General features: G+C 40.2%; 1 protein-coding gene across 16 annotated transcripts in view; it reads right to left on the bottom strand.

Annotated features, from left to right (window-relative positions):
• rap1gapa (RAP1 GTPase activating protein a) overlaps positions 1-26836 on the bottom strand; it is a 75508-nt gene that overhangs the window by 17007 nt on the left and 31665 nt on the right. For 2 of the 16 annotated variants that reach the window (XM_077569266.1, XM_077569291.1), the window contains exons 1-13: positions 22081-22345; positions 19298-19391; positions 11765-11800; positions 9509-9556; positions 9155-9193; positions 7249-7443; positions 6148-6251; positions 5757-5835; positions 5029-5082; positions 4549-4632; positions 3271-3371; positions 1972-2101; positions 177-332 (exon numbers count right to left, since the gene is read on the bottom strand). In XM_077569266.1, coding sequence (XP_077425392.1) covers positions 177-332; positions 1972-2101; positions 3271-3371; positions 4549-4632; positions 5029-5082; positions 5757-5835; positions 6148-6251; positions 7249-7443; positions 9155-9193; positions 9509-9556; positions 11765-11800; positions 19298-19391; positions 22081-22289 — 1329 coding nt within the window. In that variant the 5' untranslated portion in view covers positions 22290-22345. Of the gene's footprint in view, positions 1-176; positions 333-1971; positions 2102-3270; positions 3372-4548; positions 4633-5028; positions 5083-5756; positions 5836-6147; positions 6252-7248; positions 7444-9154; positions 9194-9508; positions 9557-11764; positions 11801-19297; positions 19392-20085; positions 20586-22080; positions 22346-22433; positions 22709-26836 lie in introns of those variants that run through there. The other 14 variants (XM_077569298.1, XM_077569320.1, XM_077569381.1 and 11 more) reach the window with 11 other exon arrangements.

The following is a 26836-nucleotide window of genomic DNA, read 5'->3' as shown; positions in this document are numbered from 1 at the left end:
TGACAGCACTTGAGCATTTCTGCAACAGAGACTCTCTATGCTTCACTTTTACAGATGAAAGTATAAATATAGTGAAGTATTATTGTAAACTATGATTCAAAACAAGGTGGAATTCACCAACAATTTATCTGACTGTATTAGGACGCACGATGCAATAGGTGAGGAAGGTTGTATACCTTGTAGAGAACATTGTCCGAACACGGGTTGACCACTTGAATCACAAAGTAGGCATGGAGGAAGTTGGAGGCGATCATATCTGGCACAAAGGGAGTGTTTTCTTCTTGGAAGACAATCGCCACAATGTCGTTGCCGATATGTCTCTTTCTCTGCAACTGTAAGGCAAGAGACACACAGCAAGTGGTTTGCCCATTTAAAATATTCCTTTCGAGAAGAAACCGACCAAAAAACACCCTTTGGAGGGCCGTGCATTTGATACCTGGACGTTGTAGGACAGATGAATAATAACGTTGTGGGAGAGGCAAAAAGTGAGTTAAAAACACCCTAAATATGTTTAGCACTACAAATTAACTTGTTTCTGTTAGTTTGTTTTTAATTTATTTTGCCTTTGAAATAGACCATCACTTCTCAGAATAACTTCATGACTTAAAGCTGCTGAATGCAATGGATTGAATTTTGAAACGCTACTGCCACCTGTGGCCAAAAATGAAACTGCACACTCCCTTCTACAAGTACACAATGAGAAGAACAACGTCACATCCGCAGACAGAGGGCGGTTTAATCCGAACTCAAATCCAGTCTGAAAACTAAGCTTGCGGGAGTACCCATTGTGAACAGCTAAGGTGTTAATCTACTAATTAGAAGATGTTGCAGTCATAAATAGGCAAATGAAAAAGCTATTGTAAACATATTTTGGGACAAATTGTTACATGGTGCAACTTTAAATGCTTTGTCTAGACCAACAATATATAAATCAATCTTGTCCAGTATTGTTAAATACTAGAGCATCAAATTTAATGAAAAGACTTGTGTGCAGAATCTCCAGAACACCAGAAAAAGTTTGGCAAGTTGCCAAGAAGCTTTGGGAAGTTGCCAGATTTCTTAGTTGGCATCACTGCAGACGGCTACAGATGATTTGAGTGCCCACTGCTAGATGGCGGCAAAGCTCACAACATTTGGCCACCATCAAGTCACATGTTTGTAAAGCTAGAGATTATCGGGGCAGACCACACACAGTTCAATCAAAACTACTCAAGACCTGTTTTTTTTTTCTTTATGAGTGTTCTTTGTCACAGTAAAAAAAAAAAAAAGGATAAAAATACAATCCTTACGTGTACTCTTGAACTAAAATGGAGCACAACCAGTAACTCAAATTCTGGCCTCTTTGCACTGAATGAAGACAGAAGAAGGATAAGAAGCCGAGCATACAACTTCCAAGGAAAAGAAACCTGCATTAACAGAAAGTATCAGCAACAGTACTTAAAATATGTGGCGTTTTTTTTTTTTTTTTGGGTACAGGTGGTTTTCACGCACCAAGTTCACTCGGCATATGTGGCTGAAGGCCCAAAAAAAGAATTCCTTTATTCCATTTCCAACATCCTACACGACTGTATCTTTGTGAAGCATGATGACCAAAGCAAAAATAATGCAGTAGACTGGACATGAGTAAGGTGCTGCATTAGTCCAAGATGGGACGACTTGTTGAAAAGAAGCAAATAAATAAACTAAGTATAACGTCATTCAGCATTATGGTGAGTTGCATTTATTTTTATTTTTTGTTCAAAATACTGCTTTATATGCCGGAAACAAACTCATTGTGATTTCAAGTGGTGGCCCCTGCTTGGAAATGAGAGAGCACTGCTGCCGACATTTCATTTCCAGCAGACGGCCACCTATGACTTCTTTGAAGACATACTCGTCCAGCTGACAGCATAAAAAAAAACAAAAAAACAAGTGCACAAAGAAAATGGCACGTCAGCCACACAAAGGTGTGTCAGTATCGTATTACGGTACCTGCTGCGTGTCCCCCTCGGTGTAAGGCAGCTTTGTGGACACGTGGAACATGACCTCTTTATTGCCATAGTTGCAGTAGACGGATTCTGAGCCAGTCTGGCCGTGAGTCACGTCCAAGCCTCCACGGAATCTAACACACACACAAACCCAGTCATTCACTCAACATCTACAAATTAAAAGCAGTGGTTCTCAAACATTTTACACGTAAAGTAGTGCCATCTAAAAAATACTCTTGGAGCAGCATGTTGAGCTACATTAAAAAATACAGAGCTACATTTGTTATTGTATGTCACGCTAACATTATTTAGTTTGAACATGAACGTTGCACTGAAAGGGATATATTTTCATGTCTTTTAAAAATCAAAACATTTACAGTCATTTCTGGACTATAAGCCGCTACTTTTTATCACTTGCATTCGACCTTGCGGCTAATACAAAGGTGCGGCTTATCCATCAGGTCACAAGCGGGCGCACGAGAAAGGAAGCGCAAGAGCGTCAGGCAGAGCAAAACAACCCAAGTGAGACCAAATATAGTAGGAGAGACAAAACGAGAGAGAGACAACTTGAGCCCTCATTATGGAAAAGAAAGTAGCGGGAACCCGGTGTGGTAACATTAAAACACCTGCGGCTTACAGTCGAGTGCGACTTATATGTGTAACAAAGTCGAGTATTCCCCAAATTTAGCTGTGCGGCTTATAGTGAGGTGTGCCTTATAGTCCAGAAATTACTGTAATCCTAGGTATACATTTATATATCTTAAAAAATATATATATTTTTTTTTTTAAAAAACACACGCTTGGAACATTTCTGGCATTATTTTAAACATAGAAAATTTTTTTTAAACAATGACTCAATTAAAATGTATTGCACATACATTTGAGAAATTGTGCCACAATAATTGTTTAAAAACAAACACAAATGCAATGAACTTAAAATCTAAACAACCAAACTGTACTTTGACAGTAATTCCATCAAATATCACTAGGGGGATCCTGCACAACATTAGCAATACGGATAGAACCCTTCGAGAATCACCATATTTACTGTATCATCATCATTGCCCACTAAGCGTAGCACCACGTCAGGGGTGGGGCAAAGGAAAGGAGGAAGAGGAAGAGGAGAACATCTGGGGGATGAAGGGTCAAACAAAACAATACCAAAAACACGCAATATCCAATTAGTCAGTTTCAACCTCTATCTGTCATTATGGCGTGGTAAAGCCGATGATTCGTTGTTTTCCCTCTATAACCAACTCGGCGATGCAGTATGTATTCATTAGTGCTTTCAAGTCATAGTTACCTTTTAAAGTTGTGAAGCTCGATTTTCTCTCCAAGGAACTCCAGGAATTCCACAAAGGCCGGACTCTCTTGGCTATTGCCGAATAACTCCTCCTCTGAAGTCTGCATTAAAAAAAAAAACAGGAAAAACAGGATTGTAAGTGACCATGAAAGGAAGTCACTCTTTGACATGTCTGTCCATCAACTGTGAACATAGCAGCGACGCATAAAAGTAGACGCCTTGTTAGCTTCTTCGGGCTTTTTAATATCAAAGTGAAGATCCTGTTGTATTTTGAAAGGCATTCACATATAATTTGCATTTGAAGTTCCATGCAAATTCAAATTGGGGAAATGTCCACTTGATGGGTGATTGTTCCATTTGACTATGGATTGCATAGGAGTGAAATACTCGTATAAAAAATACATATGGAAATTAACGGGAATCAAGTGTGAATTTGCATTAGTCTGTAACAGGGAACTGAAATGTAGTTGGGAAAAACATCTCACAGCTTCATCTTGTCTACATTGTAGATCAACCAATCAACAAAGGGAAATATATACACACACACTCGAACGCACGCAAGCACATACACATAATCACCCACATACAAAAAAAAATAAAAAAAACAAAAAAATATATATATAGAAAAAAAAAAGGGAGAGCAATGATGATGACATGTCAAATCGGTAAAATTACCGAATGAACAATACTGAGCTCTCCAGAAAAAAGAAAAAAAAAGAAAAAGGGAAATATGAAATAATTCCTTATCAAAAGGCACAAATGCTACCTTAAAATGTATACTGAATTTCAGTACAGCAAAGTCTGCTTAAAACAAAACAAAACATTGAATGCGATATGATACGCAATTTGCGTTCATTATTGAGGATTTTATGTCAGTTACCAATTATTTTCATCTATTGTCTTGGAAAGTGTCCAACTCTATTTTGAGTTCTTCCATCTGAAGTTACGAGTGCGCTTCTGCAGCCGACAGAGTAGGCAAGAAGGATTACTGAAAACAGCTGCGCTTACTCAACGCCATAATTAGGACCAAAGCACTGAGCGTTCCTTGAGGAAATGGAAAATTTGAATTTACAACACCAGCTTCATCATTCCTGCACTGCATGTGATTGATATAAACAAATGGTTTGGTTCATATTTGAATACTAAGTAGTACCACATAAAGCGAAGTACTACGCTTTCCAGTACCAACATTTAAATATTGCAGAGTAGTTAGCCAAATATTCATTAAAAAAATAAGGTTTTCTTCCTTAAAAATGCATTAAATTCAAGCTCTCTTACCTGGCCAAACTTTTGATAAATGACCCCAAACTTGAAGTTGTTGCTTATGACGTGCTCATCAAAGGTCACAATAAGTCGCGAGGCCTGTGAAAGAGCACCAAGCGACATGTGGCACAGGAAAGTCAATAAACAGCAACGGAAAAGAACAAGTCAAGTGAATTCAGAGAGATTTGTTTCTAAAAATGTTATACATGCTTGGAGATGAATGCTGAAGACTGAGAACGAAGTAGCACTCAATTGTGCAGATATAGTATTAAACCGTTTTTCGTTATTTTGGTTTTACAATTTTTGGGGGGCGTGGTTAAAACAGAGCCCAATCAAACACTTGGCCAGCTGCCATGAACACCAACAAACCCCACCCCCTCCGCCCATGCGGCACACACAAGAGTGGAAATATTTGAATTGATTTTGCAGCCTCATTCGCTATACTCGTTTCCACTTTACAGGGATTTTTTAATTATTCCAAAATAATTGACTTACTTTTGGATAAAGCACCGGAAAGAAGCGGTCCACGTTGACTTCCTCGCAGACAAGCTGTGGATAAAGAAGCAGGCCATGTCAAATATACTGTTGTGGCCTACATCCTTAAACAGGGATGTGATTTGACCAAAGTGAAATTATCTGAAAATTTAGCCGGGGGTCTGGGGGCCGCTGGCACCCAGCTAGGTCCAGGGCAGTGCCCTGGTGGGGGGACAAGGGTTCGCCCCCCCGGAGCTCATGGGTTTTCCGTGTTTTTAAGTACTTTCAATGCACTCAAATGACAAAGAAATAGACAAAACAACAACATAAATTTTCAATGTATATTGAACTATCCCATATAAAATGGCAGTTTTAGTCAACTCAAAATCAGTCACATTCAAAAACATTGGACTGCCTTTGCTTTTAAAAACTATCACTGAGAATATCATCATATCTAACTAATGTGATTACTAAGTTAACACATAAATAATGTTGAAGAGTTCAAATTTCATGAACAAATAATTGTATCATGACCAAATGAAAAGTAACTCATATTTGAGCATACCACAAATGTCTTTGTTATCTGTTATTTGTTAGCAGAAGATGTTATCTGTCGGAGTCATGTGCATACACAATGAACTACTAAAAAAAAAAAATCGGAATTTTTTTTTTTTGGGGGGGAGATAAAAAAAAGCGGAATTCCGCGAATTAGCGGAAAAATCACATCCCTGCTTAAATCAAAGACTCACCTTGGCCATCTGGACCACGTTGGGAAACTCCGTCAGGCAGGAGATGGGAATGACATCGTGGTATGTTTTCTGCTTGGTCCTGGTCAAGTATAAAATAAATCTCTCATAAATGAAAAGTGATGTAACATTTCTCAGAATCAATCAGATGGCATGGAGAGGATCCGGTACGGGCCATTATCAAACTTCCCCACCCTTCCCCTCTCGCTCGCTCGCTCCATCCCCACCCACTCACTGGCCTAAATAGTCCATCTGTTGCCCTACTGTGGAAATGACACTTGTGTTGACACTCTCTCATGCTTTATGACTTTTGTGATAACACTGCTAGGGGCCCAGCCGATTCGACTTCTTCTGTCCTGACCGGTTGAACTTCTCTACAGCGTGTATGTGTTACCTAAGCATTAGCCGGAGATGCTCCTGGTCGCCGATCACGTCGTACTTTAAAGAAAACACCAGATGTCCCAGGGCGCTGTCCGCTGAATAGTAATTAAAGTGTTCCTGAGGGCACAATGCAAGGGTACGGCCATTTGAAAATGAATACAGTATCATACCCAGAAACACACACACACACATTTGTTTTACTATCTTTGTGGGGCCATTTCATTGACATAGTGCATTTCCCAGCAAAATGGGCCCACATGGACGGGTGGGCCCCACAACTCTGTGAAATCCCAGAATGTTGGCCACACTATGTAACAAAAACAAGACCACACACACACAGGTTTGTTTTACTATATTTGTGGGGCATCTCATTGACATAATACATTTCCCAGTAAAATGGCCCCATATGGAAGGGTGAATGTTGGCCCCACTATGTAACAAAAACAAGACCAACACACACACACACAGGTTTGTTTTACTAACTTTGTGGGGCCATCTCATTGACATAATGCATTTCCTAGCCCCTTCCCCTAACCCCAACCATCAAAAAATATTGCCTTCCCCTATTCCTTACCCTAACCTCAACCATAACCCATTTCAAACCTAAACTCTAAAACCAAGTCTTGACCCTCAAAAAAAGGTCTAAACTTTTGGGGCCCAGCAAAATGGCCCCACGTGGACGGGTGGGCCCCACAACTCTGTGAAATCCCGAAATTTTGGCCCCCACTATGCAACAAAAACAAGACCTCACACACACACACGCACGCACAGACTTTCCGCAGCGTCCAAATCCCCATCAAATTTGTTCATATTAGGCACTAACAAGAAGAGTTGGCGAAGGTTAATGCATCTTCACTTGCACATGTGCAGAAAAAATACACATGATGCTAGACAATTGCTTATTCATTAGCTTACAGTAACGAGCACAAAGTGAAATTGATTGTTGAGTCCTTCATGAGGGAAATTTTGCTCATTTGTGCAGGAAGTGCACTTGTTACTTATTGAGCAGTTTTCCAGTAGTGGTGGCTCAAATCATCTTTTCCCCATTGAAATTAATAGAAATGCCACTGAGCCATCAGAATGAGTTTCCAAACATACAGTACTAATGACAAACCTTTGCCAGGAAGTGTTTGCGGTAGAGTGTGGCCGTTGTGTTACATTCCAGCTTTGTCCGGGTGTCCGGGGACAAAGTCTGCAACGGCTCCGACGAGTCCGGATTATTACCCAGCTCGTGATTTGTTCCTTCAATCCAGTAACCGCCAAACTGTGGCAAAAGGATGAGAGGAAAGGGGCTCTTCCGTCCCAAAACCTGTCAGCGACAAGTGAATAAAGTTAGAGAACATTTAAAGGGACAAAAACAATGTCCTGTAAATTTGACACAACACAGAGAAGAGTATTGTTAGCAAGCCTGCTAAATTTGAATGAATAAAAAAAAAAAACGCCAAGTATATAAAATAAAGCTCCAAAGGCCTGAAAAAAATAGCGCCTGCCTTTCAGCAATGTGTCGGCTGAAGCTAACATTTAGCCGTCAATCCAAAACAGTACTATACGTTCGTTCATACAGTATGCGCTAATTCGCGAATATGTCTTAACTTTCTCTCTAGAGTTACAGCAATGCTATGAGAGGCGGCGCAAAGTCATCAGTGGTTTCTGTTTGTTTCGATGACAAGAAAACCAAAAGAACGATGTTGGCAACTTTGCACATTGTAGTGCATGCTATTGCCCTACACAGCGTTGTACGATTACTACAAAAAAAACTGGGGAAAAAAATTCACAGGTAAAATTTAGGGGTGTCAAGTGATTAAATTTTTTTATCGTAATTAATCGCATGACTTCTATAATTTACTCACGATTAATCACAAATGTTATATCTGTTCTAAATGTACAATAAAATATGTTTTCTAAGTTTATACTCTTAACATAAAAATGCAAAAATTGTTAAACTAATAGAAATATGGCTGCATATTTTAGTCATTGATTCAGTAATTTCATAATAATTCATACAATTGAGCTAAATTAAAGAGATGTACTCTACTGTGTGTGTGTGATATTGACTTGTGCTGAGGTAAATTTTCTGCCACGAGATGGCATAATTGACTTTGTAAGACCTTGGTGACAGCTCAGTGCATTTTTATTTTCATATTAAGAGCTATCTAATCTTTAACGTGAAGTAACTTGTGAAATTCTGCATATTTTTAAAATTGTAAAATACAACTTGACCCCAGTTTCCACAAATATATGCATATTATTAAATTTATTACTGCTAAATTTTGACATGGATGTGTCTGCTGCGTTGCGATTCCCCCAGAACACGCTTTTCAAGTAAGGGACGATCTTTATTCATTATGTTTATTGTTTAAAAAAATAGTGGCGTTGAAGGAACTTAAAATTAACACACAAATTTTGACACCCCGGGTAAGAGCATTTTTTATGATTATTTTTATTTTTTTATGTTCAGTATTGATAGCACAAAATAAACCGCAAGAAAATCAATTGACAAATAAACAAGTTACAACTTGTTTTCAATGTCCACCTTTGATAGGAAAGTCACCCCTGCCAACATGGCCGCCACGTCGGAATGGCGGTTAGCCAGGCTGCTATGCTAGCGTATCTAGCGTTCATATCTGTGACACTAGCGGCTAATAAGCTACTGGGCGCTAGTAGACTGCCAATTCGCAGTGCAGCCGTCCAACTCGCCATCGGCTCACCACATATGCCGCGTGTGGCCTAACACCTCAGGGAAGATACATTTTTGTGGGGTCGTAGGCATAGCTTGATGGCTAAATGCACACTGTAGTAGTAGTTATAAATGGGCCAAGGAAACTCGCAATTGCAACAGAGGAAATGATAGCGCTGAGGGGGAGGGCCCACGACATGCCAGGGGCCCAAGTAGGTTAGGTTTCCTCAAACATATATAATGTACTGTATTTAGAAAAAGAAAAAAAAAATCACAAAAATGACTTAATAGGGTCTTTAACAAATCCTACATGAGCACCGGGGATGGGAGTGCTGCATCCTACCTCGTGGACACTTGGATAGGGAATATAGTCCTCCTCGGTCTGAAAAGAGAGCTTTGGTTTGTCATCAAAGATTCATAGTGAAAAATAAACAGCAAGTTAATTCTTCAGTAGTAAATTGCTTTTTTTCCAACTTCAAATTGTTTTGAGCTGTTGAGAAGCTTGTAAACTTGCAGGTTTAATCATGTTTGCTGTTACTGGGGGTCACATTAGACCAGAGGATAATGAATTGGAACAACTGACTGAAAAATGACCACAAGACTTAATGCACTAACTATGAACGTATTCTACTATGCAAAAGAGGAGCTACTTTCTGCAATATGATGAATATCCCGCTGTCTCCATGAAGACTCGTACCTTGAGCGGAGGTGGAAAGGTGCATCTCTGCTCATCCATCCTGTTCCCCTGCGAGATGAAAAAGAAAAAACAGACGAGCCACAAGTCATTTATCAAGCTCAATTCAAACACAAAAGTGACAACTGGAACCAAATGACAAAGCGGTTTTCTCCAAGGATGCACAGCGAGCGGCAAAGGGGAAAAGATGTCAGGGAGGGACAGATGGAGGCATACAGACAGACAGACAGAGAGAAGTTAAGGGCACTAAAGAGTCTGTTAGCACGTAGCGCAAGTGCGATGAGTGACGTCTGAGGGGATTAAAAAGATGCGGAGATAAGTGACGCCTCCACGCTCAAGCATCTGTTGGAAGTTTAAAAGAGAAACGGCAGGAATGCTGCGGACAAATATGCAAGGTGACACAATTAATAGCCATAACATTGGGAGTGACAGCATTGGAGTTTTTTTTTTTTTTTTTTTTTTACAGTAGTAAAGAAAGTATAATGCAAATAATAACGCTCTATTTAAATGTTGGCTTTCTCAGGTCGCTACATGAGACGTCATACAAGACTGTGGTTGCTAAGGATAAATATTGTGTCATGTGACATCACACCCCGCCCCTGAGCAAGATTTCATTGTGGGGCCCCGCAACGGCCATATTTTATGGCCTGGGAAAAAAAACTAATTGTTGACGGACGATGGGGGACCCCGCCATTAAGGATGGGGCCCTACGCACAGTGCGTGATCTGCATGTAGGTACGGGCTCCGTGTGAGAAACAGCTGATGTGATGAGTGAGGAAATGAATTTGCTATGTTCTGTTTCATTGTTTGAAAATGGATTTTCCATTCCAATTTCATTTTAATCTCAAATTTCCAGTTTAAGGGAAGCAAAACAGGCATTTGAGGCTGAAAGCTATGACCTATATGCCAGCAGTTCCTAAGGACTTTAATCTATTTCATAATATTTCATATTAAAGTTTGCTCAATGACTATGGTAGTTTTTTATGATCAATGATAAACAATTTATCTGGCTGTAAAAAACAAACAAATAAACAAAAACAACAGGAGTTGAAAAATCCAATGTGACATCTTACCCCATATAATGTGACAACATGTCACATGTTCTTTCCCTCTATTTGATGGCTTATAATAAAGTATGAAAATGACATAAATACAAAAAATATACCTAACATGGTATACATTTTGTTTATATATGATGTATTGATTCCAAGAAATATATAAAAGTATAAAAAGTGATAAAACCAGCCCCGGTCTTCCTTTTCAGCGCTTGTGGTGGCAACAGCTCCATTATCGTTCCAGCCTTCTCGTATCGTGCTGGGCCATTTTGCACTATTGCAGCTTTTTGGCTGTGGTATTTTATTGAGCGCAAATTACTGAGGCTACTGGACTTTGACCATTTTGTTTACAACGCTTCAACCGTGAGGAGCTTCGCCCCAACATGGAACAAGCCGTCGTCCATTTGGCCAAGAATGCATCCCGGAGGAGACATGGAGAGTTCATGATGTAAATCGAAGCGAGAGAGACGACTAAATGTGACGGGGGATTTGAAACGTTCCTTCTGTATGTGTGTTACTCGTCGTTTGTTTACATTCAAATTTCAGCTTGCAGCCAACACGGTTGATGTCATGCATTTCAACATCCTGGCGTCCTCATACTGGTCATTGGAGACTTCATTGTTGCTCCTCTCTTTTACTAACATTTGTATTCTAAATGGCGATATCAAGGGAGCGCTTGTATATTTTAATTAGAAAATAATATTTTATTTAGTTTTTATTTTTATTTTATTTACTGTCTTTTATGTAAAGCAAATTAAAGTAGGAAAGACATGGTATAGAAAACTAAATATTACTCAGTCTGTTACTAAACTTGTTCTTTTCTGAGAAACTCATTACATTAGATTGTCTAAAATCTAAGTGTTACATTAAAGCTCTTTCTAAAGAGACATGAAAAATTACCACACAAGTAGTTTTAATTAGATGATGACGTGATAACCGACATTGGAATTGATGACGCACACATGAAATGAGTTCTATTTTAAAATTGTCCTTTGTCGTGGGCAAGATTGACCGATTAAAACAAACATGGCTCAAAGGTTTTTGGAGCGCAGGTGAGGGTTTGTGAGGTGGGATAAAAAGCTTACTGTGCAGGAGCAAACAATGTTAATAAAGCAATTTCCTCGATTTTCAAGACGGATTAGAGAGGAGCCACACTGATGCCGTGTTAGTTGCTGGGTCCATTAACAAGATGTAGCCGCCTTACCTGCATCTTTTCAATCATTTCAAATAACTCGGCAGTCTGGAGAGAGGAGAGGAAATGCTTTTGAGATGTCTGCTTGTTCATTTGCTTTTCGGACTGATGTTCAGCGTGTAGCATCGTTGCGCTCCATTCAGGAGACAGAAAACAAAGCACTGCAGCGTTGCGCCACGCCTACGCACAAATCTACTCTGCTACGGCAAGAGTCTCAGCATTTTCTTTGAAATGGGTTATACAAAACCATGTGCTATGTGTTGTAACTACCCCCAAAAAAATCTGTTGATCCCTAGACAGGACTGGCAGGGGCATGAGAACATTGTAGATCAAAAAACGGGGCTGATTCTTCTGATCTTGAGATGCGCTGTATCTCAATCCTTACTCTTCCTTCCCACCGGGACACAGCCTGTATTTTCTGGCAGCGGTGGGGGGGGCAACTATGAAAATCTGCCTTGTGACTGTAAACAGTACATAAGTGCATTTACATTTGTCTGTCACTATGGAAATGTTCATTGATGCACACTCTCCCTTATTGAACAAATACAACAAATGTAATCTAATCTAGTTTCTCATCGACTCAGAGGTGCGTTTGGACAAAGCCATCGGGCTGGCGCTGCCTCAGTTAACATGTGCGCTACCATTTGGTCCATCAAGTGTTAAAATAACAAACGATTAGACCAACTCAAAACACTCCGACCTTAAATTATCTTTCCTCATAGAAATGAATAGAAATGTAATTTATGTGTTTTGGCTTAGCAAAAAAAAAAAAAAAACATGCAACAAAAAGAACACTTTATGGTACTTTATATAAATATATAGTAAGGGGTCTATAAGTAAATAGAATGTAAACCATGAAACAGTTTTTACCACATCTATTACATCACTTCAGCAGAAATTGTGCCGCTCCTTCTGGTGTGTTCGCCTTGGCCACCTGGGGGCAGTATAATACAGACATACGGATCTAAAGTTGCTGGACTAAGATCAGTAAGCCAAAATCAGTAGATCCTCGCAGAGTATAAAGAATATATGCATGTGAGTAAATGTAATTGGGCTATGAGTTATATAGCGTTTTTCCGACATTAAGGTAGTCAAAGGGCTTTAACACGTCAGGAGCAACTGGGCGTTCAGTATCTTTCTGAAGAACGCTTGGACATGGTCACGGGGCTCAGGATTGAACCCACAACCTTCGGGTTATGAAATGACTGCCATCTGAGCCATGAGTATTATTATGTCTGTCAACAATGTATGCTTAGTTCCACCATTTGCGTTAAAACTAGTGATGGCAAAATGAAGCTTCATGAAGCATTTGCGATACTTTTTGACTCCTCTAGATGGTGCTCTTGGTTCAAAGATAAAAGCAAGGGCAATAAAAATCGATTACATTTGCATTGCATCTTTGAATCATGAGTGCCATCTTAAGGAGTCAAAAAGTATCGCAAGTGCTTCATGAAGCTTCATTTTGCCATCACTAGTTAAAACACTGTTTTGCTAATGCTAACGACATTTTGCATTCCAAAAATACACAACATGTCATTCTTACAGTTCTCTGTTTGTATAAAGTTGTTACAGACACCACTGTATTCAACTTTAACAGTATACATTCTCCATCTCGCCTACAATGCATGTTGATGACTTTAGACCCAGGAGAAAGCTGTCCTGCATTTCCTGTTAACTTTTAATGGGACAGACAACAAAGAAAAGTTGAAAAAAACAAGCCAGAACAAGCAAGGGTGTCTGTCCAAATATGTTTGCAGACCAACTATTTGACAGCCCCGCAATCCACATGGAGTGAAGGCAGGTCAATTCAGCCAGTAACGTGTGCACAGAGCGATTGTGTGCTAGCTTTCAGTGTGCGTACAGCTAAAGTCCTCCACCATGTGCAAACAGTAGTCCGCCACAAACCCTCAAGGTAAATAAAAAGCAGACTTCAACCATGTTCACCAGAGATTAAAGTTACAGCGGATACACCTCATCTGCGGACGGAAAGTGTACGCCGCTCATTTCGGTTTACCTTCAAACCTCAAATAAATAAATAAATTAAAACACCTGATTTCACATATTCAACCTGAGACCAGATCAGCTTCCATTCAAATGAGTTAGGATAGTAAATAAGAAGACTTACATGTCTGGGTTTGATCCAGTGAGCCCGAGTCATCATTGCAGAAGGGATTCTTGGATTTTTAGCCATCCTTCTTTAAGATGTTTCAAAGATACCACAATGTAATCTATCTTTCTACGAGACCGGGACTCCCCCGGCTCAAAACATCCGTGACCACGTGTCACATAAGACAGTCTTGTAGATCCACACTCAAAGCAGGCAGAAGTTGGTGTGAGGTCGCATAAAAGATGTCAGTGGTGTCTCATCCCAACTGCTTGTGTTATGACGAGCCACACCCCTGGATTGAAGTCAGCACTCGCACCTACGTACATCTTCTCCGCAGGTGGAGCTACTCTCCTCGTAAAAACATCGGAAACAATCACTTGTTCAGGTCGAAAGCCATCAGATCCTGTTTAAACATCAGTAAGCCTATCTAACCAGTAAAATAAACATCAAGGTAGTTTTCAATTATTTACAGAACAAATAAGGCTTTTAAGCACACTTTTCGGTTATTGCACGCCAAGTGAGCAGGCGTCTTCCTCAGTGCCATAATAACTGGCACAGCAATAAGTGATGTCAAGTTACAGTATTTCTCAATTGCTGAAACACGAAACCCTATCGTCTCAAACATATTCTTAGTTTATTGAACCGACTTATTGATTAAGATCACACTTCTGATTGAACCATAAGCACTTTTCACCTATCTTGCAAATTGATTTCCCCTCACTGCTCCGGCGCAAAGTGAGTGAAAAGCTCAAAAAACTGAAATTGTGTCATGAAAGAATTTGTGTTTCTACATGTTCAAATGTCTCTGGGATTTGACATACAAGCACAGTTGTTAAAGTTGTTAAAGTTTTCAGCATTAGCATTGCGTTTCATTTTGTTTTGACAGTCAGCATCCCTTTGAAAGCACGCTACTGGCATCTACAGGATAAAAGTGGAAGAGCAACGATAGAGTTTTATTTTGTATTTTCGTTGACAAAAATCCATTTCAATTTAAAGAAATAGCTCATTTTGTCATTTGTATACAATTACAACGAGACTGATTGGAATGGGCTCTTTTGCACAAATCCACTACTTCCTGAACTCAATACCACTCCTTCATTTCCTGTCTCTCATGATTGGACAAGCTGATTAATCCAGGTGTGCCTGACCTCAGTAACCACGACGACAATGGCCAGACACACCTGGATCAATCAATTTGTCCACTCATGAAAGACAAGAAACAAAGGAGTGGTATTAAATTCAGGAAGTAGTCGAGCTGTGCAAAGAGCCCATAGATTACAAAGCAATTAATTACATTAAATTTGGACTCTATATACCAAGAAAATGACACGACTACATTATCTTGTTGTGTTTAAATTTCAATGACTCATCCATCTACAGTGTTATAAATCTCACATAAAACAAAATCCAGATTTATTATACAACTTGGGATAAACTCTTATTTATTTTTACAGCAGGCCTAGTAACTTGTTGCTAGGCAGAATTCATTCGGCTCAAGAATGATGCAGGAGCTGAAAGCAAGAAAACTGCTATTAACCCTTTGTGTTTTCCTTTCTTTTTTTAATGTGGCTGAAACGGTGCCACGCGACGCACCTTGGACAAAGACACCAACAGTCTACTGTCGTCCAGCTGTGCATGTCTTCACTAAATGTGAGCGATTATTTTAGGTTCAGCTTGTCGTGCCATGTGATTCCAGCAGGCTTATTTTCCATCACTCATTCCAAGCAGGACTGCAGGGAGGAATCGAGACCTTTTTTTGCCGTCACGCTAACTGCATGTTTTTATACCAGTTTGGATCTGCGTGGAGCTGAATGCAATCATCTTGACACGCCACACACGCTGCTTTTGATGAGTTTATCACCGGGAAGTGTGTATAACGAGGACCTCGGTGTAATTATATTACTGAATAAAGCAGCAACCATAAGGGCCACTGGGGTTAATTGCAGATTGACCTGCTTTGCTGTAGGACCCGATGAAAGCAGTTACAATCAATGCACCCATTATCACGCTGTCCTTGCGCATCCTCATCTCATATATACTGTATATGACAGTGTACAGTGTATGTCGGCGAGGTCACATCTTCGATGCAACAATAATGTAACAGCAAATGGTTGATTTAATGCATGGGTTGGTCTGCGTTTGTCTGAGGACAGCCTCAATTGTATGAAACTTTGCTCTCATGGAGATGTATACAAACGACACTTTTGGACGATATTTTCAAAATTGCATGAAATTATTTGGAAGACATGGACATGCACTGGATAGCAAAAAAAATGGAGAGCAAGTCAAATATACTGATGGCCGAACACAAAAGTGCTGCATAGGAATAACAAAAACAAAGAGGCGCCACCTTGTGGTGTGGTGCCATACTGCGGATTGGTACAAGCAATGCAAAAACTGGATATGAGCTGTAACAATATCAATTTAGTCAACAAGTTTGTGGAGCGAGAGCGAGTCTGACACAATATGCTAATAGTTGAGAATTCAGAAAAACAGGCAAGTCTGAATTTAGATCTGTGTGTCTTCAGTGTAGTACGCTCTGTTTGTACATGTTGCTGCGCCATGTGTGTTAAGTAGCAGTTGCTCTAAACTAAAGCAGGAGGTCATCAACAGCATTTAAGACGAGTGCTGCTTCTTGGCTACTGATTAGTGCAACAGGCTACCAGTTTTATACACACTTCTGAAATAAGAAATTTGCTCAAATTACGTTGAATCATTTGTTGTTATGAGGGTCGCGGAAAAATTGGTCACAAAAATTGGTCGAGACAAAAATATCTGCCATTAAATGGGGGGCAGGGCGATTACTCGAGTAATCGATAAAGTTGATAGGGTAATCAATTCTAAAAAGATTTGTTAGTTACAGCCCTAGTTATTATTATTAATTAATTATTTATGTGAAGACACCGACCGAGTAAATTATTAGGAAACAGAATGAAAAACTTTATTTCTACAAATCTTTTCCAATGTTTATATTTTAAAATTGACTAGAAAATCACAATTCTCCATCACTGGTGAATATTTGTGGAACAGGCCCGCGGGTGAGACCTGCTGTAAAGTCAATTCAGGGGTTTGTTTCCAAAAACATTATACACGTTTGACAATAATTACTGAATGACTGAAAACTATGTGGTATTCAATTCAGGAGCAAAAGTTTTCAACGGTTTCAACTGTCACCATTTATGTTAATTGGCCAGCTAGTATGGCAGTCGCACTTTGACTTTCCAATATTGACACATGAGACACAACAGCTAGCGTCTCTCATTGCAATCCAAACAGAGGACGGCGATGCTGTCTCTGGCCACCTGAAACGTTTCCTAGTTACAAAAAAAGTCAGTTAGCTCTCATCCGTTTAGGAGTATGTGTATATATGTATGCAATAAAAACAGTGTTTGCTTAAGCGGGCCCCATCAAATGATGTAGTGGGGCCCGATCTGGCCCCCGGGCCTTTAGTTTGTCACCTGTGCCTTAGGCATGTTTGCTTCTGGATTTGCAAACACCTCATTAGAAATTCAACGACTGCAAACATTTAGTGGCGAAATGCCAAAATACCCAACTGTAAGTATTAATGACTTTTCTTGTATGTTTTTTTTTTTTTAAACATTACTGAGCTGCAAAACGGATTAGAAAACAAATTCATCTTAACTCTTATAAGTGACTTCTTAAGAAAAGGTAGGCTAGATGGTAAATACCTGTGACCAGCCTTAATAGGCACAAAAGTTCCCCAAATCTCTCCCTTAAATTCAGATTAAGTGTCAGAGGAGCCTCCAGATGGCATCAAGTCCATCAACATCATCAGCAATTCGGAACAACTGGATCCAAACTCTCTTTTAATCCTTCTCTCTCCCCGACGCTCCTCATAGATCAAGTCATTGGCGTAAGCCCCTTTCCAAAGTCGGCGGGACCTTATGAAACCATTCCAACGCGAATGAGATCCTATCCTCTTTTAATCACCACGGAGCTCAGCTCCTTTCACTCTCGGCGTTCCCAAAATATCCTCGGCAGTTTTCCCACGCCAGTCACTGCTTATTAATGATAAGACGTACGGTCTTGGCAGCACAACCATGAGGAAATGGATCTGATATGAAGTGTGACGCTTGAAATAATAAACACATTTGACAAGCTAGAATTATATTTATATTCATTAATTATAGTTCCAATATTATTTCCTCCTAATTAAAAATGTGGAAGAAAATTATTAAAAGCCCTCATGCTGATACTAAAATGAATTAGCTTGTTGCTCAGAACTTCATATAAATAATATTTTACAACACCAATAAACCGAGTTTCAAGTTTGGTGACTTCAATACAATACCACACTCGTAACAACACAAAACACTTCTATCTTATATTATATTTTCCTAGTCAATTGAATAGAAATGCCATTTACCGATGAGTGATTTTTTTTTTTACTAAGGAAAAATAGCGCTCTCTAAAAATGTACTTAGAACAGGGTAACAACCTAATTAAATGGAAGCGTTTGATACAGTGGACCGCGGTTTTCTGTGGCTATTAGTGGTAGTGCTCTAAAGTGGTTTTAGATTCTACTTGGCAAGCAGGGCTTTTTGTGTTGTTCTGAGTCGCACACTGCCCCAATGTCGTATGGTGTTCCACAGGGTTCAATGTTGGGGCCCGTGCTGTTTTCATTGTATTTGCTGGCCCTGGGTCCCATCTTAAGAAAGTGTGGCTTTTCCTTTCACTGCTATGCGGATGACGTTCAGATCTGTCATGCCAAGCCAAGCCAAGCTAAAAAGCTGCTTTCTCCTTAAGGCCACTTTTGTCCTATCTGAAGGAAAAATCGAAGCCTGGATAGCAATGAATTTTCTGACTTTATTAGTTATTAATTAAATGTTTGAACTGTCTTTGTTTTTATATGTCTAATTTGTACTTTATGTACATCACTTTGTATGCAGATATGGTTGTTTTTAAGCAAAGTTGAGTTGAGTTTGTGCATCCGGATTTAATGCTGCATTATGCCGCTCATTCTGGTGTGCCCGCTTTGGCCACTGGGAGGTAGCATAATACAGTAATGCAGACACAAATGAAAAAAGAAGTCAAATTTCTTCTACTAATACTAGTAGTAGTCAGTTCTTTGTAGTGGATAAAGAATATATGCCTGTGAGTATTGTGAGATCTATCTTGCATCTCTGCAGCTATAGATGCTAACTGTTAGCATGTCAAAGCCGTTTTGCATTGTTCGTTAACATTAAGATAACCAGACTTTCCAAATCTGTGACTATTTACAAAACATGCTGATATCATGAGGTGAGTTAATTCCGCTACCACCTACAGCATCTGTGACTTTAAGTTTGGTCTTGCAAGTCAACGCAAAAAAAAAAAAACTACTTCACTTCTTAAAAGACTCTCAAATCTTATCTCAAGGCACCAGTAGAGTTCAAATGAACCTTATTGTGTTCTTTTTGCTTTTAATGACAACCTACCTTCTGGGTTGTCACGGCGCTGTGCGCGAGCTTTGGCTGGAACAGCTGAGGCTCTAGTGCGCCACAAATTCTGGGCTCACTCCCATCGTGTTTCCTGCAACGACAATCAGGCGCAAGAGAATATCAGTCAGCAAAGGACCCTCACAATCAGGTCAGCTGAGAGGAGCTCGCTTGCTCTTGTTTAGCAACCGATTTTAGTCTGCAACACTTTTTTTTGTGGGGGGATAACGTACATGAAAGGTACAGGAGTTTTTAAAATACCAATGTTGAGAATTTAAAGTGTTGGAAATGAGTATGGTAGTAAAAGCCTGAAAGGTACAATATTATAAAATAACTTCAACTAAAAAACAAATGAGTGAAGCTCATTTAATACATTTGAATAGCTCATTAAATCAATGCTGTCAAATAAATTTGAAATAATTAATGAATTTAGCATTACTCTGCAACATAGGCTAACAAATACTCAGAAGACTTTGGTGGATTTATTTCAGGAGAAAGGCTAAAAGGGAAAATTTTAATGTAAAATGTAAACATTTTCCTGTAAAAAGGGGCAGAAAATAAAAGCCCCATTCATTAAAAACGTTTTTTTCATGTAAACATGTCTATTTTTTTCTTTCATGTAATTAAATATAATATTATTGTTCATCCATGTATGCATACAATTTATGGACATCAGTCTGTTCATCCATTACGCAAACCATCCATGCACCGTCCACAAGTTCAATCATGCAAAAAAAAAAATGTATGATGATAAACACAAATGAGAAATGAACTGAAACAATCCTTACATGAATAGAATCCATATTGCATGTTTTCACTTGAGCCTCTGATGTACTGTATTGCATTCCGTATCTTCATGTATGACTTATTCATGGCTTGCTCTAAAAACATGACTCTCAATAGACACGGACGCAGACAAACACCTCCTGTAACACAACATCTCTCATCTCCAAGCCGGGAGGGTCACATGCACATTTCCCCATCACGAGTGAGCGATGACATTGTCTTGCATCCTTTGCTCTTGATTCCAAATGTACCGTGATGGCTCTGTCCGCACACAACCGCCGATTGATACTCGATTCTCCGTTGACACCGACTGGACGGTTTGTACAGCGGCCTTTTATTTGTTCCATTGATTCTGTCCGTCTCAAACACGCAACACGCTCCATCAGCTCAGCGTGGACCTCAAACATTTTAATTACGGCTCATGCGGATCCCAGTAACAAGCTAATGTGCGTAACTGTTCCACGGACGTACAAAAGCGGACCAAAGCTCCATGTACTGATAAACAGTCAATGAGCCATAATGGACAACCCTTGAAACAAATCATTGGCAGCATTGTAACAATGTCGTCCCATTTGAAAGACTCGGAGGGGTTGAGGATGTAAATTTTAAAAAGTGGTTGCACAGAATACAGTGCAACCGCGAGCTCCAATCTTGAACATGCAGCAGGCTGTTATACAACAAGTGGAAGTTCTGCTTCATTCATATTGACTGATAGGCACACCATTTTCCCCTCCAGGAGGATCAGGAAGACAAAAAGACGGATCGGCTGTTCTGAAGACATGACTATAGGGTGGCAATTGCAAACCTTACCAAAAAACTTCTCAAATGAATTACAAGATCAACAGAACCAAAAACGTGAAGAATACGCGTAGAATTGCTTGTTTTGATTTTTTTTTTTTAAACATTATTGTGATTCAGTTTCAGATTTTTTTTTCATCAAAATTTTGTCCCAGTTTTCATACATCTATTCGTTTTTTCATACAAAAAAAATAAAATTCCTAGAATTGTTGTTGTATAAAAAATGTTTATTCAACAAAAAGCAATGTGAATTGCACAATGCAAGCTTTTAGTAACAACTCAAAGCAGTAACAACCCTCCCAGTCAAATGTCAGACCTTCAAAATAAAAGCCGTCAGTTTAATAACTGTCTTGGTGGACTATATGCCACGGAGGAGGCGGGACTTCCGACGTCCAGGTTTTCACCCATCAACTTTGTTTCCGTTTCCGGTTTGCGACGTGTGGTTTGCGCTTCCGCTTTTGTGCCCCTCGGTTGCGCGTTCCCGTCGATGGGTGCGAGGCAGCGAGTGTGTAGTGTCTGTCTCAGTGTCCAAAGCATTTCAGATAGCCGAAACGCCTTCCCGCCGATGAGCGGGAGGCACGCAGATGATATTATTTAATTATTTTAATTATTTTTATTATTAATATCATTATTATGTATTTATTAATTAAAATGTTTTTTTTTCTTCTTTTTTTTGAATGCTGTTTTTATTTTTACTATATCAGTTTATAACTTTACAGAGTGTGCATTGTAAGCCAGCCAATCTACAGTACTCCAAACAATGTGTTTGGTCTCCTCTTGGATATAAACAAAGCAGTTTCCCAAGTTGAAGGTCTTGAGTTCCTTCCTCAACCCTTAAGTGACTTTTTCCCCCCAAATTCTTTATTTTACTCTCTTCCAAGTGTAAATATTACTCGAAAACTGAGTCTATTTAGTCCCACTCTAAACAGAATCAAATGTACTCTAAATAGAGTCAAATGTACTTTGTGTAATTTGGTATTTTTCCTTGTGAAAAAAAAAAACACATTACAAAATTTGGGTGGTTTTGAGGGAGAGGCTGGAACGGATTGATGCCATTTCCATTCGTTTGAACGGGTAAAGAGGATTTGAGTCATGAAACGAATCAAACTCGTATTAGAAAGAGCTCTCAAAAAAGGCTACCCCCACATAACTGATCATGCCAAGAAACACAAACCCATTTGATGATAGAAGATACTTACAGGACACACTGTCTGCTTCTGTCAGTGTTAAGACACTCATCGTATCCAGAGTGCGGGACGAAATGTCCACTGTTGCGCAGCACACACATCCCACACTGCATAGACCCCCCAGCCCCCAACACACACACACACACACACACACACACCTGCGTAGTTAGCACGTACTGTCCAACCTCCTGCAGCTCAGCAGCACTAAGCCACAGCTTCATCCCGACAACACAACAAATTACATAACACAGTCAAGCTGGTTAAGCGTCGCGCCAGGAAGTCCCAGTAAGACGTCTGCATACACTGACGTCCTCAGTGTGCGTGTGCGTGTGCGTGAGAGAGTGCAGCGCAGCAGTCAAACTTACTGGCGGCGTGGAAAGTGTGCGCAGTGGGCAGATGACTCACAGTCAGTCTCCGTCTCCCTCCCTTGTAGTTAAGCACTCAACTAGAGCTCTCGCCCCTGTCACGCCTCACCCTCCTCTCTCCTCCCTGCAGGTGTCACGGCCGCGTTTCATCCGCACCTTCGGCTCACTTCCGACGTGGCACCTGCCGGCCTCGCTCGGCTCGTCAAACTGATGCTCGCCGCGGTGGAGCGAAGCGTCTCCTTCGTCTCATCACTCCCTCCCTCCCTCCTCCCACTCGGTCTCTCGCATGCACATATGCACTCCTCGCTTGTCCCTCCCCCCCCCCTCTCTCTCTCCCCCTCTCTCTCATGTGGTCCGCACGAGCAATCAGCACAAGTGTGAACACCCGTTGAAAAGCGGGAGACCCTCCCCCGCGGTGCCTTCAAGTGTCGACGGAACTCTGACGCTCACAGTGAGAAAAGCGAGCAGGGCTGATTTCACTCACTGACGGGGATTGCCGCCGCCAGTCAGCTCTGGCTGTTGCCGTGGCAACCGCATCAGCCAAATGATGGTCGAAACACCCACGTGCGTGTTTTCTAATGGTGCTCCAAACTATGGTGCGGGGGCCATTTGAAGCCCACCATCCATTTTTACACAGCCCACGGCATATACTAAAAATGACATGCTACTAATAAAATTGCTATATACACTGTAGAGCTTTTCTAAATATGAAAATCAACTATTTACAATTAGACAGGTAACAGTTCTCTTCGTAACACTGTGGTAAATAAAGAAAACCAAATTGAGAAAAGATCACATGAATGATTACCAATTAACTGCTTTAAAAATGGTCTTCTTACAACAGATTGTGTCATGTTTCGGTTTTGTAGGGGTTGGGATTTTGTTTTATTTTGGTGGGTTTGTTGTGTTTGTCTTGTGTTCCTGTATGTTTCCCCTGTCTCGTTATGTCTGATTACGTCCACCTGCGTGTCTTTCCCCCTCCCTATTGTGTTTCCCCGGTGTTTCTCATTAGTGTTGGTGTCGTCTTTGTTTCAGTCTAGTTGTCTACGTCCTGCGACGTTCTCCACGTTCCTGCAAAGTTCTCCTCTCGCTCAGTCCAATCATGGCGACCCGTCTGGCCCCGTCTCCTCCAGTCACGTCTTCCCCAGTCCTCGTCCTCTCACCGGTTCCTACAAGTTTTAATAAAGCTTCTCTTCTTTGTTCACAATTCTGGTCTCCGCCAGTCTATGCCTCCCCGCATTTGGGTCCACCTTTTCCAACGCACCCCTTATCATGACAGATTGCTCCTGTTTTGCTTCTGAATGTCGAGATGGGATTCCGCTGATGTCCAGGACAGGGGCTGATATTTTCTGGAGGGTTACAGGGTCTCGGCCACCCGAAAATCTTATAAAATTCAAAACTATTTGCCTTAAAGAAAGCTGTTCAGGTAGCAGTTTTTCATAAACACTGCAATATATAAACAATATGCAATTGCTTGGTTGACTCATTTTAATGCCCTTGATAAATTTAAAGGTGCTTTGTGAAGTTTGTCACTTTTTTACTCATGACTGCCACCTCTGGCCTAAAGCGTAACTGCTGCCTCTGTGTCAAGTACGTGCGCTTGTATAAACTGTTTGTTTTTTTCAGTTTTCTTGGAGTCTGAGCTGGATTTTGGGCTGTGCTCGAAGCCGGCCTGAGCACTTTTAAAGCCTTTTTAAAACAATTTTTTCATCTTTTTCTTGCACCGTATGAGGTTTGAATAATTTAAATAGGCTATCTTTTATTTCTGTTCCTTGTTTTAAACTCATTAGATCCCCAAAACGTCCCAAAACATTCTATTTTAATTATTGCCATGGCCCCAAAGACGTATTAATACGTTTTTTATGTTGTTGTTTTTTATATGCTAGAGCATACAGAAGGCTTTGATGCAGCCTCTGAACTGAAGAGGTATGCTTGAAGAATGGTAGTTATTACAAAAACGGCCAGCAGGTGGGAGCAGAGTATAAGAGATCAACCAGGGACAGGTGGCAACAAGCTGTTTTCCCCACTGTTTAAAACAGATTTGTGAAAATTTATTAAATTTAGCTACATTCTAATGCTAATTGCTTCAAAATGGAAACAGATACAAATAAACTTTTTTTCCTGATGAAACAACAGACTTTAATCTTTATTTTGGTAGGCTCCATGTTTTTTTTTTATAGCAATAGAACAAGATATTCTGTGAGCGTTGCAAAACCAGTTAAAATCCAGTAAAACAGCCGGGAGCAAAGTGGGTTGCTTCAGTGAAAATGGCTGCGAGTGAATGAGTTAAATGTCTTTAGTTCTTTGTTTTTTAATACTTTTAAATGTTTTCCCTTTAATCATGTAGAGCACATTGAGTTAGCTTGTGCATGATATGCGCTAAATATCAATGTAAATATAATATAAATCTAAATAAAGCTATCTTGTCTTGCTTTTAATTGGAGTTAAGATAAAGAGGGAGTCCTTGGAAATATTTTTTTTCCCTGTTCAACATTTGTGCTTCCTCCACTACAAAAACAGACCCAGACTTTCCATTGTGTGAAGACTTGAAGAGTGCTAACTGGGGATTACAACATAATGTGCGCCAGTGAAAACAACACAATAATCTGCTCACTCGCCAAAGCTTTGAAGCAAACAGAATTATCGCACTAGACAAAGTTCACCAGTCACATTAGCTACAATCTGTTTCGGGGTTTGTATTCTGGATTTAACGAGGGAAGGCAAAGTGCTGTTTTGGATAATAATCCCTCATTCCCAAACTTTCATTGAGTGATTTTCAGTTTGTAGGCTAATGCTTTCAGCAAACGCTTACGCTGCCTTTAAGCTTGTGTTTGTACGTAAAAAGGCCGTTATCTGATAAATGCAGACGGCTTTTGATATGCCCTGCTTCCATTCTGTTTAGCAACGAGTGGCATTCAAACATGCATAGTTGCAAGCGTAGTCTATCAAATAAATCAATGTCGCATGCATTTAAAACGAGGCCCCTGTGAACTCAGACATGAAGGAAAAATAATAATCAGAAAGAGCACCAGAACGCTCTTGTTGAATTTGTTGTGGGCAGGGAGATACTAGGGCAAGAATTAGGAGCATCCTCCCTCAGTAAATCCCCTCCAGCTGGCCCCTCTGGCGCAAATTCCACGGCATATTAGCCTCCTCAAATTGGGTTGTGGTCACTCCCCTCGCCTGCCCAACACCCTTCGTCCCCTGACGATTGCTGCGGCTGTCATCTCACCAGGCTGCCTCACTTTCTCTTTCAATACTGCGTCGAGCCACTATAGGAAACCCAATCCAGTCAAATCAAATTATTTTCAAATGCCTGCTAAGTCGCAATGTAAATGTCTTATAAATTTGACACACCGGCGAGAATTAATTTAACAAGTTAACACTGATGCCAAATTTGAATGGTTAAATAATATATATTAACTCATTCACTCCCAGCCAATTTGACTGAAGCAACCCCCTTCGCTCCTGGCTGTTTTACTGGATTTTGACAGATTTTGCAAGGCCCACTGAATATTGTGTTCTATTGCTATAAAAACATGGAACCTACCAAAAGAAAGATTAGAGTCTAAAACTGTGGGGTAAACAGCTTTTTTTGCAACATGGCCCTGGTTGATCTCTTATACTCTGCTGCCACCTGCTGGCCGTTTTTATAATAGCTACCATTGCTTCAACTGTTCTCTTCAGTTCAGAGGCTGCATAAAAGCCTTCTGTATGCTTTAGCATAAAAAAACACATTGAAACAAAAATTGGGGGGACACTGGTAATACTCAAGCTAGAACATATTTATACGTTTTTGGGAGCAAATGAGATAGAGGCTTCAAAACGGTGACATTTTTACTCAATCAACAGAATAATCAATAGAAATATCAATTACAAAAAGATTTGTTTGTAACAGCCCTAGTCAATCGCGTCTTTCTTATGCCTACACATAACTACATCTTTGAGCAGCAAACTGCAAGACATGTGTACACTCGCGACTGACAATGAGGCGCTCTAAAGCAGTCACACCAGCAGAGTGTGTGACGAGGAAATGTATTTTCAGAGTGTGGGCATGGCTGAACTAACTCCAGGTCACAATAGTGAAGGCGGTCATGTCCTGACATAGTGGGGCAACTAATGCTGGCGCCCCAAGTGCGTTATTGGATTTCTTTTATCCACAGCCAAAACATTTGCAAAAGTGAAATGGTGAATAACAGTTTAATCGAGTATCTCCACAACCGAGTGCTACATAGTTCTCAGTCTTTTGCAACTTTTCGGCAATTATCCTCTCGACTCGTTTTCTCAACATTTTTGTGTCTTTTAGTTTCTTGATGCACTATTGTTGTTTATGGCTTAGATTGGCGTCTGTGCTTTATTTTGGCCAGGTGGCATTTAAAATCTTGTTGTATATGCTACAATAG

Source organism: Vanacampus margaritifer, chromosome 1 (genome assembly GCF_051991255.1).
Source record: "Vanacampus margaritifer isolate UIUO_Vmar chromosome 1, RoL_Vmar_1.0, whole genome shotgun sequence".
NCBI classification, from domain to species: Eukaryota; Metazoa; Chordata; class Actinopteri; order Syngnathiformes; family Syngnathidae; genus Vanacampus; species Vanacampus margaritifer.
This window is presented reverse-complemented; position numbering and strand designations above follow the sequence as displayed.